Below are 13,910 nucleotides of genomic sequence, written 5' to 3' on the forward strand. Positions count from 1 at the left end.
TAGACACAATCCAGTGACTTGTCACCTCAGTGTATTCCACACATCTGTTAGATGGATACATTGATTTTTCAAACAATATGATCCTTAACAGTTATTAAGATATGGGGATCAAATACACAAAAACATAAGACTCAACACAAATACTTAGATAACACAAGGTATTGAATGTAACTGACAACTGGAGGAAATATAAAATGCAGCAAAGTGAACAGGCAAAAGTGAATAAAGGTATCTAAAAATGGATGACTAAGTGCAAAATACCTAAGCAGTTATGGTTAGCAGATAACTGCATGCTGTAAAAACTTGGATGACTAGAAGATAGATAGATGCCACTTACAAGAAAATTAAAGAGGCCTTCAGAGAAAACAAATGCAGCTGAACGGATACTGAGAGTTCCAATGTCAAGCTAGTATTGAGCAAAGAATGGGACACCAAAAGGTTGAAGAAATATATAGAAGAGCTATACAACAGAAATACCCTGATGAGATTATTATATAATGGGAAGGGAGAACAGATGATGAGATGGAAGACATGATACTTCAAGAAGAATCTGACAGAGCATTAAAAGACCTAATCTAGAACACGGCCCCTGGAGTAGATGACATTCCCTCAGAACTGGTGAAATCCCTGCTAGAGCGCGACATCACAACACTGTTCCACCCATTGTACAAGCTGTAATAAATCCAATTCCAAAGAAGGCAGGTGCTGATGGGTGTTCATATTTCTGAATTATCAGTTGAATCAGCCGTGGTTGTAAAATACTGACATACATTATTTACATAAGTATGGAAACATTAGTCGAGGCCAATGTGAGGGAAGATCAGTTAGGGTTATGGAGAACTGTAGAAACAAGGGAGGTGTGACTCTACAATTTATCTGAGAAGATAAATTATAGAAAGGCACATCCACATTTAAAGCATTAGTGGAGTTAAAGAAGGCTTTTGACACTGCTAAAAGTACTACACTCTGAATTCTGAAAGTAGCAGTGTTGATAAAATACAGAAAGCAAAAGGGTATACACAACTAGTACAGGAATCAGACTGCAGTTGTAAAGAGTTTAAGGACATGAAAGGGAAGAAGTAGTTGAGAAGACTGACACAGGGTGTAACCCACCCACAAAATTATCCAGTCTGTACACTGAGCAAGCAGAAAAGGAAACCAAAGAAATAATTAGAGAAGAGATTCAAGTTCAGGGGAAAGAAATTCAAAATTTTAAGTTTGTTGATGGGTGTAATTCTACCAGGGATGGAAAAGGAGTTGGAAGAGCAGTTGAACAGAATGGATAGCGTCTCGAAAACAGGGTGTAACATTAATAATAACAAAGGGATAATGAAAAGTAGCTAATTAAATCAGGTGAAGCTGAGGAAATTGGATCAGCAATTCAATAGTACATTAGCTTCACTATTTGGCCACTAAAATAACTGATGAGAGCCAAAGTGGAGGGAGTATAAAAAGCACACTAACAATAAAAGAGAAACACACGAAGAAGAGAAATTTGTTAACATCAAATATAAATTGAAGCGATGAGAAGTCTGTTTTGAAAGGATTTGTTAAGAGCAGTGATAGTCAACTGGTCCCTACTGCCCACTAATGGGTATTCCAGCTGTCAGTGTGCTGCAGGTGGCGGGGGTTTTAAAAACATTTTCGTTAAATTTTCAATGAATTTTGACAAAGTAAGTAGTACGTAGCTATTGTTATATGTTTTATAACTTTCTGTAACTATGCATTACAAATTTTATGATGTAAAGTTACTTCCATACTTTGTAAATCACAACTACTGCGGAACTGTTGGGTGATAGGTAGTGACATTTTAGAAACAAAATAAATTGTATTTTATTTGGCAGCATATGACTTTGTGCAATGTGCTTTATTTATATAAATATCTGTAACTTTATACATATAACAATCTCCAAATGGAGTTATAAAAGACAGACTGACAGTACTGACTGGATGGTTGGATTTACAAGACTAAACGGTGAAGTCATCAGTCTCTTGGTCAAAAGTTGGTGATGTAAGCCAGAAATTTGAGCCAATTATAAAAGTATGTAGGAGTGGTAAAATCAGGGCTTAAGAAACAACATTAAAGCCAGACAAATATTTTAAATTAAAATTACTTCAAATAATTTAAGGAGAAGTGAAAGTATATGTGTTAGGCTGGCATGTAGGTCAAGCAGATGAGAAGTCTTCCAGGATTCATCCATGGGCTAGATAGACCGTACTTTCATTTGACCCCCGACGCCCGGCCCATATCCGCCAAACCAATTAACACTTTGACAACCACACCCCACTATAGCTTGGGACACAATACTGTGTTCAAAGGACTATGCCCATGTAGATCTCAGTCATGATTTCCACAATGTGCAAGCTACCTAAAGCTTGAAAATTGGACTAAATATTATATGAGAATAATGTGTGTGGAGTGTATTACGAGGGGCAATAGTCCATCAGATGATGTTCCATGTTGCATCCTCAAATCCAAACCTGGGATCATCAAATCAAATACTGAGTGGATAAACTGGTATCACAGTATGAGAAGAGTAACATAAGCCAATAACCCACTGCTCACTGAGTCACAATACTCGTAAATTAAAAAGTGGTCAAGGTATGTCTGTCTAACAAAACATAGGGCTATGTTAATGGACATCAGCTCCAGAAACACTACACACTGCTGATGACAAGTGGTGTTTCAGAATGCCAGGATGTGTAAAAGTGAGTAAAAATGTCTAGGGAGCCTCATAATCCCCAGTCATAGGGGCCAAGTAAATTGAGATGTTGCCTAGTGCTGTAGTATGCTTTATGTACAACCGAGGTGTTCGAGTTTAGAAAGCCTTTCAGAGTGCTGTTTCCATCTGCCTTTGTGGCTGGTTGTATATCATCCCTCCTAGAAACCATAATGATAGAGGGATAAAGGGCCTCATGATCAGATAACCCAGCATAATCAGACTACCATTCCTTTACAGTTTGCAGAGCATGTTGGTGAGGCTAACCTGTCAACAGGTTTTGATGGAAGTTAGGTTTTTGCCTGGTTTAAGGATTGGGACAGTGATACCATTTCACCATTTTGATGGAAAACAACACCCAGCTACATATGGTTGAAGAACTTGAATAAATAGAGCCCTTGAGTGAGATTCAGATGTCGGATCTGATTAGAAATTGAATCAGGGTCTGGGGCCCTATCACATAAGTCAAGAGTCTGAAGCTCTTCCCAGTCAGTTTAAGATTCATTATTTAATTTGGCATGACAAGGGAGGCAGGAAACAGACAGACGGAATAGGGAAATGTCTGATTTTTCTTTTACGCCTACAAAAGATAGGTGGGTAAGAAGAGGATGCTGATCCACTTGCAAGGTGGGTCGCAATGTGTTTGGAAAGAACAAATGCATCAGTGGATATACCACAATGAAGGAGGAGAGTTGGAACAGTAGTTTATCTTTGGCAGCCCAGCAGACTACAGAGCTTGGCTCTTACCTGGGATGAAAAGGCATGTTTTTCCAGTTCTATGAAGGTTGTGACCTGAGACGTTGCAGGATCCTTTGGCAATCCTAAATAGCTGTTTTAATGTCTTGGTATACCACAGTGCGACAAGCAGCGGATTGATCCCATAGATGGGAGCATCCCAGTTCCAGTGGTGATTGTACTTGCATCAAAGATGTCAACCTTATCCTTGACAATGCAGCCAGACTGGGGTCAAGATGCTGGCAGATTACCAGTTAGATATGAAGAGTCCATTGTGGTAAGTGGTCACTACTGAAGTGACAAAGTGACAGTATCACCAGAAAGGGGTCACTGTCATTAGAGCTTTGTGCTGTGATCACTGTAATGAAGTCATGGAACTGGGGGAAGGAATCTTACACAATCCATAGCCGAAAAGGAGCCACGGGCAGCGCTTAAGTGGGTAGGTGAACTGTCATTGAAGAGACTGACCAACATTAGAAAAAAGCTGTTTATCAGAAAGCGCCTACCAGAAGAAGGTAACTTTCCCCAAAGGAGAAGGGGGAGGGAGGGGGGGAAGCATTTCGAAAAGGATTGGTCATATTTTGCGAAAATATGTTTTTGGTTGCATAAAGGACGATCTATGATCTCGGTCTGTGTAGCACAGGTATCTATCATATTCTGTAAAGTTGTTGCATGTCACATATTGGTCAGACTATCAAAACTATACAGCTGTGGAATATAATAACACATAACAACACTTAGGTTCTGGCATGCAATTACAGCTGTTGGGACAGTGTTATTTAGGAAGCAGTTGAAATTAAATTAGCAAGTAACCTTATAAACAGAGATGATGCTTTTGTTTGAATTCTGCATGGTCTATCTCCCTCGTCAAAAAACATCCACAGTTTCTCTGCAAAACCAAGATTTTAAATTCCCTTGCACAGTTCTTGCTTGCTTGCTTCAGTTTTGTCTTGAAAATGCCAGGGCATACTCCTGTCAAAATATCAGCGATTGTCGATGCCACCCAGCTGTATTCCCAAACATTGTTTGAACAAGATTCGGCGTTTCTGTAGCAACAAGATCTAAACTATTTCCACTGTGTGTGGGTTGTACAGTTGTTCATTACAGTTTTCAGAAAATGTGTTCAGAAGTACTTCACAAGAATATCTGCCTTTACCGCTTGCAATGAACCCATAGACGTTCCAGTATTTACTCTGTAGGTTATAGTCACCAACTAATACTGCATGATCAGTGTTTCCAGTGATACTGACTGTGGACTTTCCTCAAATGGCTCTAAGAAGTCATAGCAGAATTACGTGGCCAGTAAAAACATCCAACAATTAACTTGATTTCACCTAGACTTGTTAGACAACTTCACTGTCACACTCAATCCTACCTTGTCTGCAGCTTGTGGTCTACTGGCAAGCATTGCTACCTCTGGGTCACGGGGTCCTGGGTTAAATTCCCGGCTGGGTTGGGAATTCTCTCTGCCTGAGGACTGGGTGTTCTTGTTGTCCTCCTCATTCCATCATCATTAGTCAAAGTGGCTAGATAGGAATGTGTACAGATTGGGAATTTGTATGGGCACCGAAGACCCCACAGTTGAGCACCCCACAAACCAAACATCAATCCAACCCTGATAGATACAATATTTTTGTGAACTGCTATGAAACACTCCCCCCTCCTGTGGTATCTAATCTGGTTTTTTGATATACACCCTGTGAATTGCTAAGTATCTCAGAGCTTTCTACTCTGGGTTTCAGTCAGCTCTCCATCCACAGAATAATTCGAATGTGAGAAATTACCTGGAGAGCAGTAAATTCAGGTTCTTTGTTATGAATACTTCGACAACTCACTGTTAAAATTTTGACAGTCAAAGTGTGTGTACTTCAGTCGTGATCTGATTTCGTTTTCTGTGTATATACTGGCATGCATTCATCAAAGAACCTCAAACTCCTCCAGAGCCCAAAAAACCCCCATGTGCACTCCACAAGTATTCCATTACCAGCATAGTTGCTTCCTTTGTATAGTGTGCTCCTGATCTATCAACAGAAGTCCTACATCTATGCACCTTATAATGCAGGTCCAGAAACCTGCACCCTATAGTCACAGAATTGACAGTCTCAGACCAAGGCCCGCCACTCAGCTTCAAACGAAAAGGACTCCGATCGACTCTGGGCATGATGCTGCAAATTATGAACTCTGCTAGCACCCTGTGAGCGAGGCCTTCAGTCTTCACCACTACTGACAGCTTCCTGTAGGAACTGAGGCTGGCCTCCTCAGAACCCAAGCAACAGGCATCATTGGTGCCGACTTGGGCAACAGCTACTGTACCCTGCACCCTCAGTAGCTGCAGGGAGGGCTTCCTCCACATCTCTATTGAGAATACCAATTAATATATTATTGAGAAATATAATGCTTAAAGCACACATTCATAGTGAGTAATGTATAGCTAATGTGCTGACGTCATACTTACTGATGCTAAAGACGATACAACACGATGCTTATCATTTTCAGCAGCGAAAAAGTTCTTAATTGCATACTCCAGTGTGGCTACAAGGATTGCAGCTGATAATTCTCCTAATAATCTTGGAATTAGACCACTAAAGTAGCCACCAATACCATTCTCCCTATATATTTCGACAATTGAACTGAAGATGTTACTGAAACAAAGAAAATCATTTACTTTTTACAGAATCAACAACAAATTAAAACCCTCTCCTCTGCAGAAAACACATTAGGTGAAAACTGTCAGTACAGCCAAAAAGGCTTAAGCCCACATGAAATTTAGAGCTATGCCAGTATTAGCCTCACTTTTGGTTCAGCCCCACACACCAACTAAGGCACAGCAGATGAGCCAGACAAAATATGTTCAGCAATAACATGTCACTCACTGAACTACTTAAGGGTCACGAGTTTTGCTCACAGTCCCTCCAAAAAATTTCTAGGTTACATTGACTGTAGGCTTTTGTAACATGGAGATGCCCTGACTGTGCCAACAGTCTTTCCATAAGGGGGCTGATGAGAGACTAGCCACTGCTGAATGTGGAAGAATCAGCAATAAACAATTTTCCTAAGTGCATAACAGCTTATTACTGTGTATTAGTGTGTGACTGTTCAATCTTTAAGTGTGTCCTTATGCTGTGACAACCTTCAACTTGCTCTATCAAATCAATGGCAGGGGGCAAGCAGTTTGCCATAGATATATTATTGCACTCCGCTGGAAGGCAAATGCATCAGTAATCATGAAAATGACATGCAAGAATGTTTCGAGCAGTGTAAGGAAAGAATACGGGATTGTGCAGACTCCGCTGTTCCTACTTTGAAATCTAACACTACTAACTGAATATTACCTTGTACACATGACCAAACAGAACACAAGAATACTTCTGTAGAAAGCCACTAGTCCAGTGCCACTAAGATGATGAAGTACAAACAAACTTGTCACAGAATAAGGACATCGTTCAAGATCAAAAAACAGTTGTGCATTAATACATTGTGACAATTATTTCTTTAGAAATTCAAGCAGCCTTCTCACATTTCATATAATTTACATGATCATCATCCCACACTCACGAGCTCATATTTAATAGTTCATTAGGAGATTGGAATAGAAGGGAGAACCGATAGAGGTAGAGGGAAAGACGAAAGGATGTGGGTTTTAAGGCCAAGAAAACCCACCTATATTTGATATACTGGGTGTACAGAAATTTCCATAACAAACTTCTAGGACTTTTAGAGAGGAATGAGTAGGTAATATTTTGAATAGAAACCTAAATATGGAAATGTACCGTTTCTGTGCTACAGCCAATTGAACACATGGCTGCTAAGTATAAAAAAAGGTTTCACGTACGCAAGCTGCCAGGGCTAGTGGCTTCTTCTTCCTGCAGAAGGGTTGAAGGGGAAGAAAGAGGGGTGAAAGAAAAGGAGAGTTTTAAGAAAAGGGATATAGTTTGGAAAAGTCACCCAGAACTGCAGGTCAGGGGAGACTTATAGTCCCTCCTCCTCATCCAGTCTGATGAGCCTCCCATAACTACTCCTTTTCCCAAGCCTATCGAGTCTTTTTCCTTCACCCCCCTTCCTTCTCCTTCAACCCTTCTGCCAGTAAAGGAGCCACTAGCTCTAAAATCTTGCATACTTAAAACCTTTTTCTTATATGCGCGTTCTCTTGATGCCGTGTGGTGAGTAGATTTTTATCTACACAGTTACATTATCTGTCAAAAATCGATTATTTTTGTTGTTATATTTGCTAGGTAGGCATGCAACAGGGTAGTCATGGTAGGGGTGGTTACACCGGATCATCTAATGTCATTTGACATCTACTCTACCTCTCTGACCTGGTTTGAGCCTTATTCATGTGATTGGGAGTGTTGGAGCAATATGGTTGAGTCCACATTTGTAGAACACAATGACGTGATCCTTCTCAAAGGCGAAGCTCTCTATAATGGAAGAGCTGCTCGTTGCCTTTATGGAGATCTTTCTCCACCACGTCTGACTTCATCACATACACTTTTTACCACAATTACACAACTCTAAGAAAAGATGCCTCCACTGTCAGCTGGCATGACAGTGGTGCTCTATGGAGACACTGCACACCCAAATTAGAACAGGCCCTACTGCATCACGTTTAAGAGGAATCCGTCGATGAGTCCAAGAGCAATTTCTTCGACTGTTAATTAGTGTAATTGTAAAACAAATGACATACTGCATCAATTACTTGTAAAAGTGGCCATGTTACCAACATGTTTTCAAATGGTTGTGGTGTGGAAATGGCATGGTTACAGATAATAGTTCTAATTCAAAATAGTATCTACTCACTCCCATCTAGAAGTCCTAGTAGCTTGTAATGAGAATTTCCAAGCACCTTGTACATAATCAAAATGGACCTTCACTTCCATTTTTATGCAAAACAATCTACTTGCCAAGTAGCTGTAGAGAGAGAGAGACGCACAGACATAGATATTCACAAAATCATTAGGTTTCATGAACAAGAAACTCCATCTGTCTCTTCTTGGCCTGGGGTCTCAGTTGACATTCCTAATTTATGCCTAATCTTGTTTACTCCAGCTCTTTACTCTTTTGTTAGATCAAGAAAATTTAAGTCAAAAACCTAGCAATTTTGTTACTATCTTTGAGTGGCCTGTTTCTGTTGACACATAACTAGAAATTTTATTTGGTACATTTAGTTGAAATTACAATGTGAACATGTGAAAAAGGAGCAGACGTCAGTCGCTATTATACTGAGTAACTGAGAAGTGTAGGAAATACTATTTTTCAAACTACTTTCATATTGATCCAACCAACTGTTTACTACATAAAAAATAAAAATGTTAGAGTGTTATGTACCTAAGGGACATAATGCAAACAGGAACAAAACTTTCATAGAACCTTACACATGTTTCAGTGTAGAGTTACATTTTATATGCTCTTTATTTCTATTTGGTTTACCCTCAATTAGTTTCACATCCTTTGTTGCTAAAGTTTGAGAGATTGCAACTTTATTTGGTTTCCTTTGTGCTGAATCCAAGTACTACAGTAAGTTAGCCTTCCAGAAGCTAGGCCAATTACATAGAATGCTGTACATTGTCACTTTTAAGTAAACTAAAACCCTATTTAAGGAACTGCTCCATAACCAACCACCATATAATTGTAAACACTCTGCACAAGAAATTCTCTGTAGATAAAGAAGACCAAGCTTTCTTTTTGGCAGTTCTAAATGAAATGTTCAATGTTTTGGCATCACAATGTGTGTTACCATCTGTAAAGTGGGTTTATTTTACATCCTCAAAAACAAAATATAAATACCAAGGAGGAGGATTAGAACAACATCCTGACAAAAGTCCTATAGTTGATGGCTTCAAAGTACCCACCAAAAGTATATCTGCCTTGGTTGATCAACACCTTCATCCCACAGTACAAAGACGTCCCTCCTATATTAAAGACACCAATCATTTCCTAAATCATCTGAAATCCATGCCTGTCACAATCCCACCACACATCTTGTTTGTCACCACTGATGCCACCTCCCTCTCTACCAACATCCCCCATGTACATGGTCTGTCTGGAACTGAATGTTTCCTCAGTCAGCCACCTGATTCCAAACCTATGACAGCCTTCCTGCTCACCTTAATCAATTTTGTACTTACAAACAATTACTTCACCTTTGAGGAGTAGATATACAAATCAGGGGCATGGCCATGGGAACTAGGATGGCTCCTTCCTTTGCCAACTTTTTCATGGATCACTAAGACGGGGCTTTTGGTATCCATAAGTCTTCAGCCCCTGGTATGGTTGAGAGACATTGATGACATCTTCACCATAGGGGCTCATTGGTGAGGTTGATCTGTTAAAATTCCTGGAATATCTGAATACCTCCTCCCCATTAAATTTCACATGGTCCTATTCCAAATCCCATACCACTTTCCTAGATGTTGATCTCATCCTCATCAAAAGCCAGCAACACACTTCTGTCCACATCAAACCTACAAACAAACAACAATATTTACATTTTGACACTGTCATCCTTTCCATGTCAAACATTTCCTCCCACACAGCCTTGGCATTTGAGGCAAACTTATCTGTTGGAGTGGAGACACTTTACAGCAATACACCCCCATTCTCACCTCAGCCTTCACTGGAGGTAATTACCCCACCAGCCTAGTTCAAAAGCAGATATCCCAGGCCCCCACATTTCAATCGTGGTACTGCTGATCCCACCAAAAAACAACTTCAGAGCACGCCACTTGTTGCTCAATATTATCCTCATCTGGAATGTGTTAATCAGCTACTTCAACAAGGTCAAGACTCCCTTAAATCATGACCTGAAATGAGATCCATTCTATCTGATTTTGCCCACCACACCTAGAATAGCTTCTCGTCACCCTTTCAATTGCTGCAATATCCTTGTCAGGCCTTATGCACCTTCTGCACCCATCTCCATACCGTATGGCTCCTACCCCTCTGACTGTCCCCAATGCAAGACTTGGCCTACGCATCCTTCTGCCATCACCTACACCCATCCTGTAACTGGCAAAACATATACTATCAAAGGGAGAACCACCTGTGAAATGACAGGTCATGTGAACACTGTTCGGCCTTTTACATCGGGATGACTGCCTCCAAATTAAGTTTCGTGGTGGTGGTGGAGGAGGAGGAAAATAATAATGATTTGGGGGAGGGGACCAAACAGTGAGGTCACTGGTCCCATCATATTAGGGAAGGCTGGGGAAGGAAGTCTGTCATGCCCTTTAAAAGGAACCATTCCGGCATTTGCCTGAAGTGATTTAAGGATATCACGGAAAACCTAAATCAGGATGGTTGGGTGCGGGTTTGAACCACTGCCCTCCCGAATCCCAAGTCCAGTGTGGTAATCACTGCACCACCTCACTCATTTATCAGTTAGGGTGAATATCCATAGGCAGAGGGCGTGTACTGGCAACACAATATCTTGTTGCAGAGCATGCTCTACAACATGACAATGGTGACCACCGTGCCTGTTTCACCACAAGCACCATCTGGATTCCTCTCCCAGACATCAGTTTCTCATAACTCCACAGGTGGGAACTAGCACTACAACATGTTCTTGGTTCTCGACACCCACTTGACTTTAATTTACATTTAATTCTTCCGTCTCAGCATTTCTTCACTCCATTTTACTTTCCTACATCTTTCATTTTCTGACCTGTCTATTTTTCGCTGTCCCCCTCCCACCTCTGATACATACAATGCACTTAGCTTTTCACTCTTATTAACTTGTGTACAATGTTTTATCAGTAATCTCTGTCTTGCATATTACACTGTCTTCTATCTTTAAGCTTTCAGGTTTCGAAATTTTGTCCAGTGCAGCCCCAACGATCAGTCTTTCCTTCTCATCCCGTCCGGTATGTCTCCCCTTATCCGAGATTCTGGATGACTTTTCCGAAATCTACCTCTTTTCCTAAACCTAAACTACTCCAGTCCTTTTCCTACACCCCTCTTCCTTCCCATTCAACCCTTCTGCCGGAAGAAGGCGCCACTGGATCCGAAAGCTTGCGCAAGTATAACCTCCTTTATGTGCATGTTCTGTCACCACTTGGAGAGTAGATTTTTTAACTATCCAATTACATTATACTGACAAAAATTTATTATTTTTGTTGACAATGAAATGGTGATTAGAGAGAATTTAAGCTCAGGTGGGACAAGAATAGAGAAGGAAATAGGCCATGTCCTCTGAACATGAACTATATTGACATTTGCTTTAAGCAATTAAGGTAACCATGGGAAATCCAAATCAGGATGACCAGACAAGGTTTTAAAGTACTCTTTTTCTAATGCATGTTCAGTGTTTAACAACAGCACTCTCTTTGATATACAAATGGGCACAGGTTTATTAACAATTACTCCATTCAACACAGCCTGTAACATAAATACAAGAAACTGCACAACTATAACACAGGGTTATTGATATTTCTAACATCTGGGAACAACCACCTTCAACTTACTCTCATTATGGAGCCCTTATTAACTACTGTATGATTCAGTCCACTGCAGCAAACCACTGAAACCAAAATAAAATGACCAAAGATTGGTATGGGGACAGACAAGATTTCCAAACTGACGTACGACTTTCCTGGATCTAGTTCTTTGTTTTCTTTAGCTTTGTCAGTAATCAATATGAGGAAAAGAGGAATTAACCACATCTTAGACATGGGCTATCATGCTGCTGCCAGGACAATGAATAAATGAGGCTGCCTGTGCCTGATGAACGAAAAATCTAATAATACATGGCCTGTTTTGATTTATCTGTAAATTTATTACAACAGTTGCTGTCACTTGAAAATGATGCTTTTGTTTCTGCTAAAAATAGTACTACTCCAATTTTTATTTGTCCAGTCCCATGATAAGTCAAGTTAGTTGGTCTTGCTTCTGAATGCCTAAGTATTTTAATAACAAAATCTGATGACTTATTTCTATCTTACCTATATTTGTCCTCACCACCAATAAATTGCGCCATCATCCGATATGTTATCACAGCCAGTGGCTGGCTTGCAATAATTCCAGCTGTGCGAGCTGTTATGTCAATAGTCAGTTTATTAACAAGTCGCGAAAACCTTAAAAAGAAACACATTAACCCCAACATTAATATGATAATTTTTACTTTATTTATGCAATGAAACATTTACACTCTCAGGAAAAGTACAGTAAAGGACCCTTTGTATAAAGTACCATGTCAATTAAGAAAAGAGAGGGAAACTAAAGGCAAGAATTGGATACAAATCTTGTTTAATTTCCCTACAACACAATTATAGATTAATTTATTATCATTCTTCACTATGTGTTTGTTTAGACAAACTATTTCTTTTTGCTTTACCAGTACATAAAATAAATTGTTTCCAATTGCATCAGCACAAGGACAATTTGAGTTCTTCAGTGTTCTGCCACGAGAAGTTGGCAGTTTTGCATTGTTTTTGGCAGTGAGACATCGTCAGTCGACTGCTGATGAATGATGAGTTAGTTGTGCAGCACATCCTTTTATACAATTATTGAGACTTCTGTCCCCAGGTACAGACACCATTGTGCTCAGTACAGCCATACTTCAGTGACTTGCTAGCTGCTGCATCACCAAGGGTTTATATCTCGCTTCACATTGCACCCTCTGCGTGTCAATAGGGTCCCATATATTGCAAAGATAGAAACATTATCTATGTTCACTGCATGTCTGCCAAGCAAAATACCTACTGTTTCTTTAAGCACAGTTCCAGAAGAAACACAACCATCTGAGTACCTTCATTTTTAATAATTCACCTGAGTACTAGAGTCATGGACATGAATCAAAAACTGAACTCCCATTAGTTCATCAATTGGGCACGGCATATCAATTTTTTGAAACTGCCCATGGTTTATGGAGAAACAAAGGTGCTCAGACTACTTTCGCCTAAGACTAAGTATGTGAAGAAGCCATGCACATCTCTCCACAGAGTCTAATGAACAAAGATAGCAGATTATATATTAGCAAAACATGGGATGCCTCATGTTGGAGTCTGAGGGCACATAGTGAAACAAGATGCATCCTCTCTCTGATTCCTGCCACCTGCAGCCAGGAGCACAGATAAAGAATGATGGAAGGAAGATTAGAGTTTAACATCCCATTGACAACAAGGTCATTACAGTGTGAAGGCTCAGAATATGGAAAGAGGAAGGAAATCACCCGTGAGCTTTGAAGGGAACAATACTGGTGTTTGCCTTAAGTGAGACAGGTAAATCACATGAACCCTAAATCTGGATGGCTGATCAGGGATCTGAACCATTATTCTCCCCAATTCGAATCCAGTGTGCTAACTACTGTGCCACCTCACCCAGCGATTACAGCTAAATGCATAAATGGCACCCTCAATATCTCACTGATCATCAGTTACTTCATGGAGGCAACATAGATTATTACTTACCGTGAAGATTTGTTCTGACAAAGGCTGTGGCCAAATGCTTATGTGTAAGTGT

The 13,910-nt window shown here is 40.1% G+C and overlaps 1 protein-coding gene across 1 annotated transcript in view; it reads right to left on the reverse strand.

The window, feature by feature from the left end:
* LOC124599087 (mitochondrial carrier homolog 2-like) overlaps window positions 1-13,910 on the reverse strand; it is a 47,376-nt gene that overhangs the window by 16,436 nt on the left and 17,030 nt on the right. The window contains exons 4-5 of the mRNA XM_047136047.1: window positions 12,392-12,523; window positions 5,911-6,097 (exon numbers count right to left, since the gene is read on the reverse strand). Coding sequence (XP_046992003.1) covers window positions 5,911-6,097; window positions 12,392-12,523 — 319 coding nt within the window. The remainder of the gene's footprint in view (window positions 1-5,910; window positions 6,098-12,391; window positions 12,524-13,910) is intronic.

Source organism: Schistocerca americana, chromosome 1 (assembly GCF_021461395.2).
Source record: "Schistocerca americana isolate TAMUIC-IGC-003095 chromosome 1, iqSchAmer2.1, whole genome shotgun sequence".
NCBI lineage: Eukaryota > Metazoa > Arthropoda > Insecta > Orthoptera > Acrididae > Schistocerca > Schistocerca americana.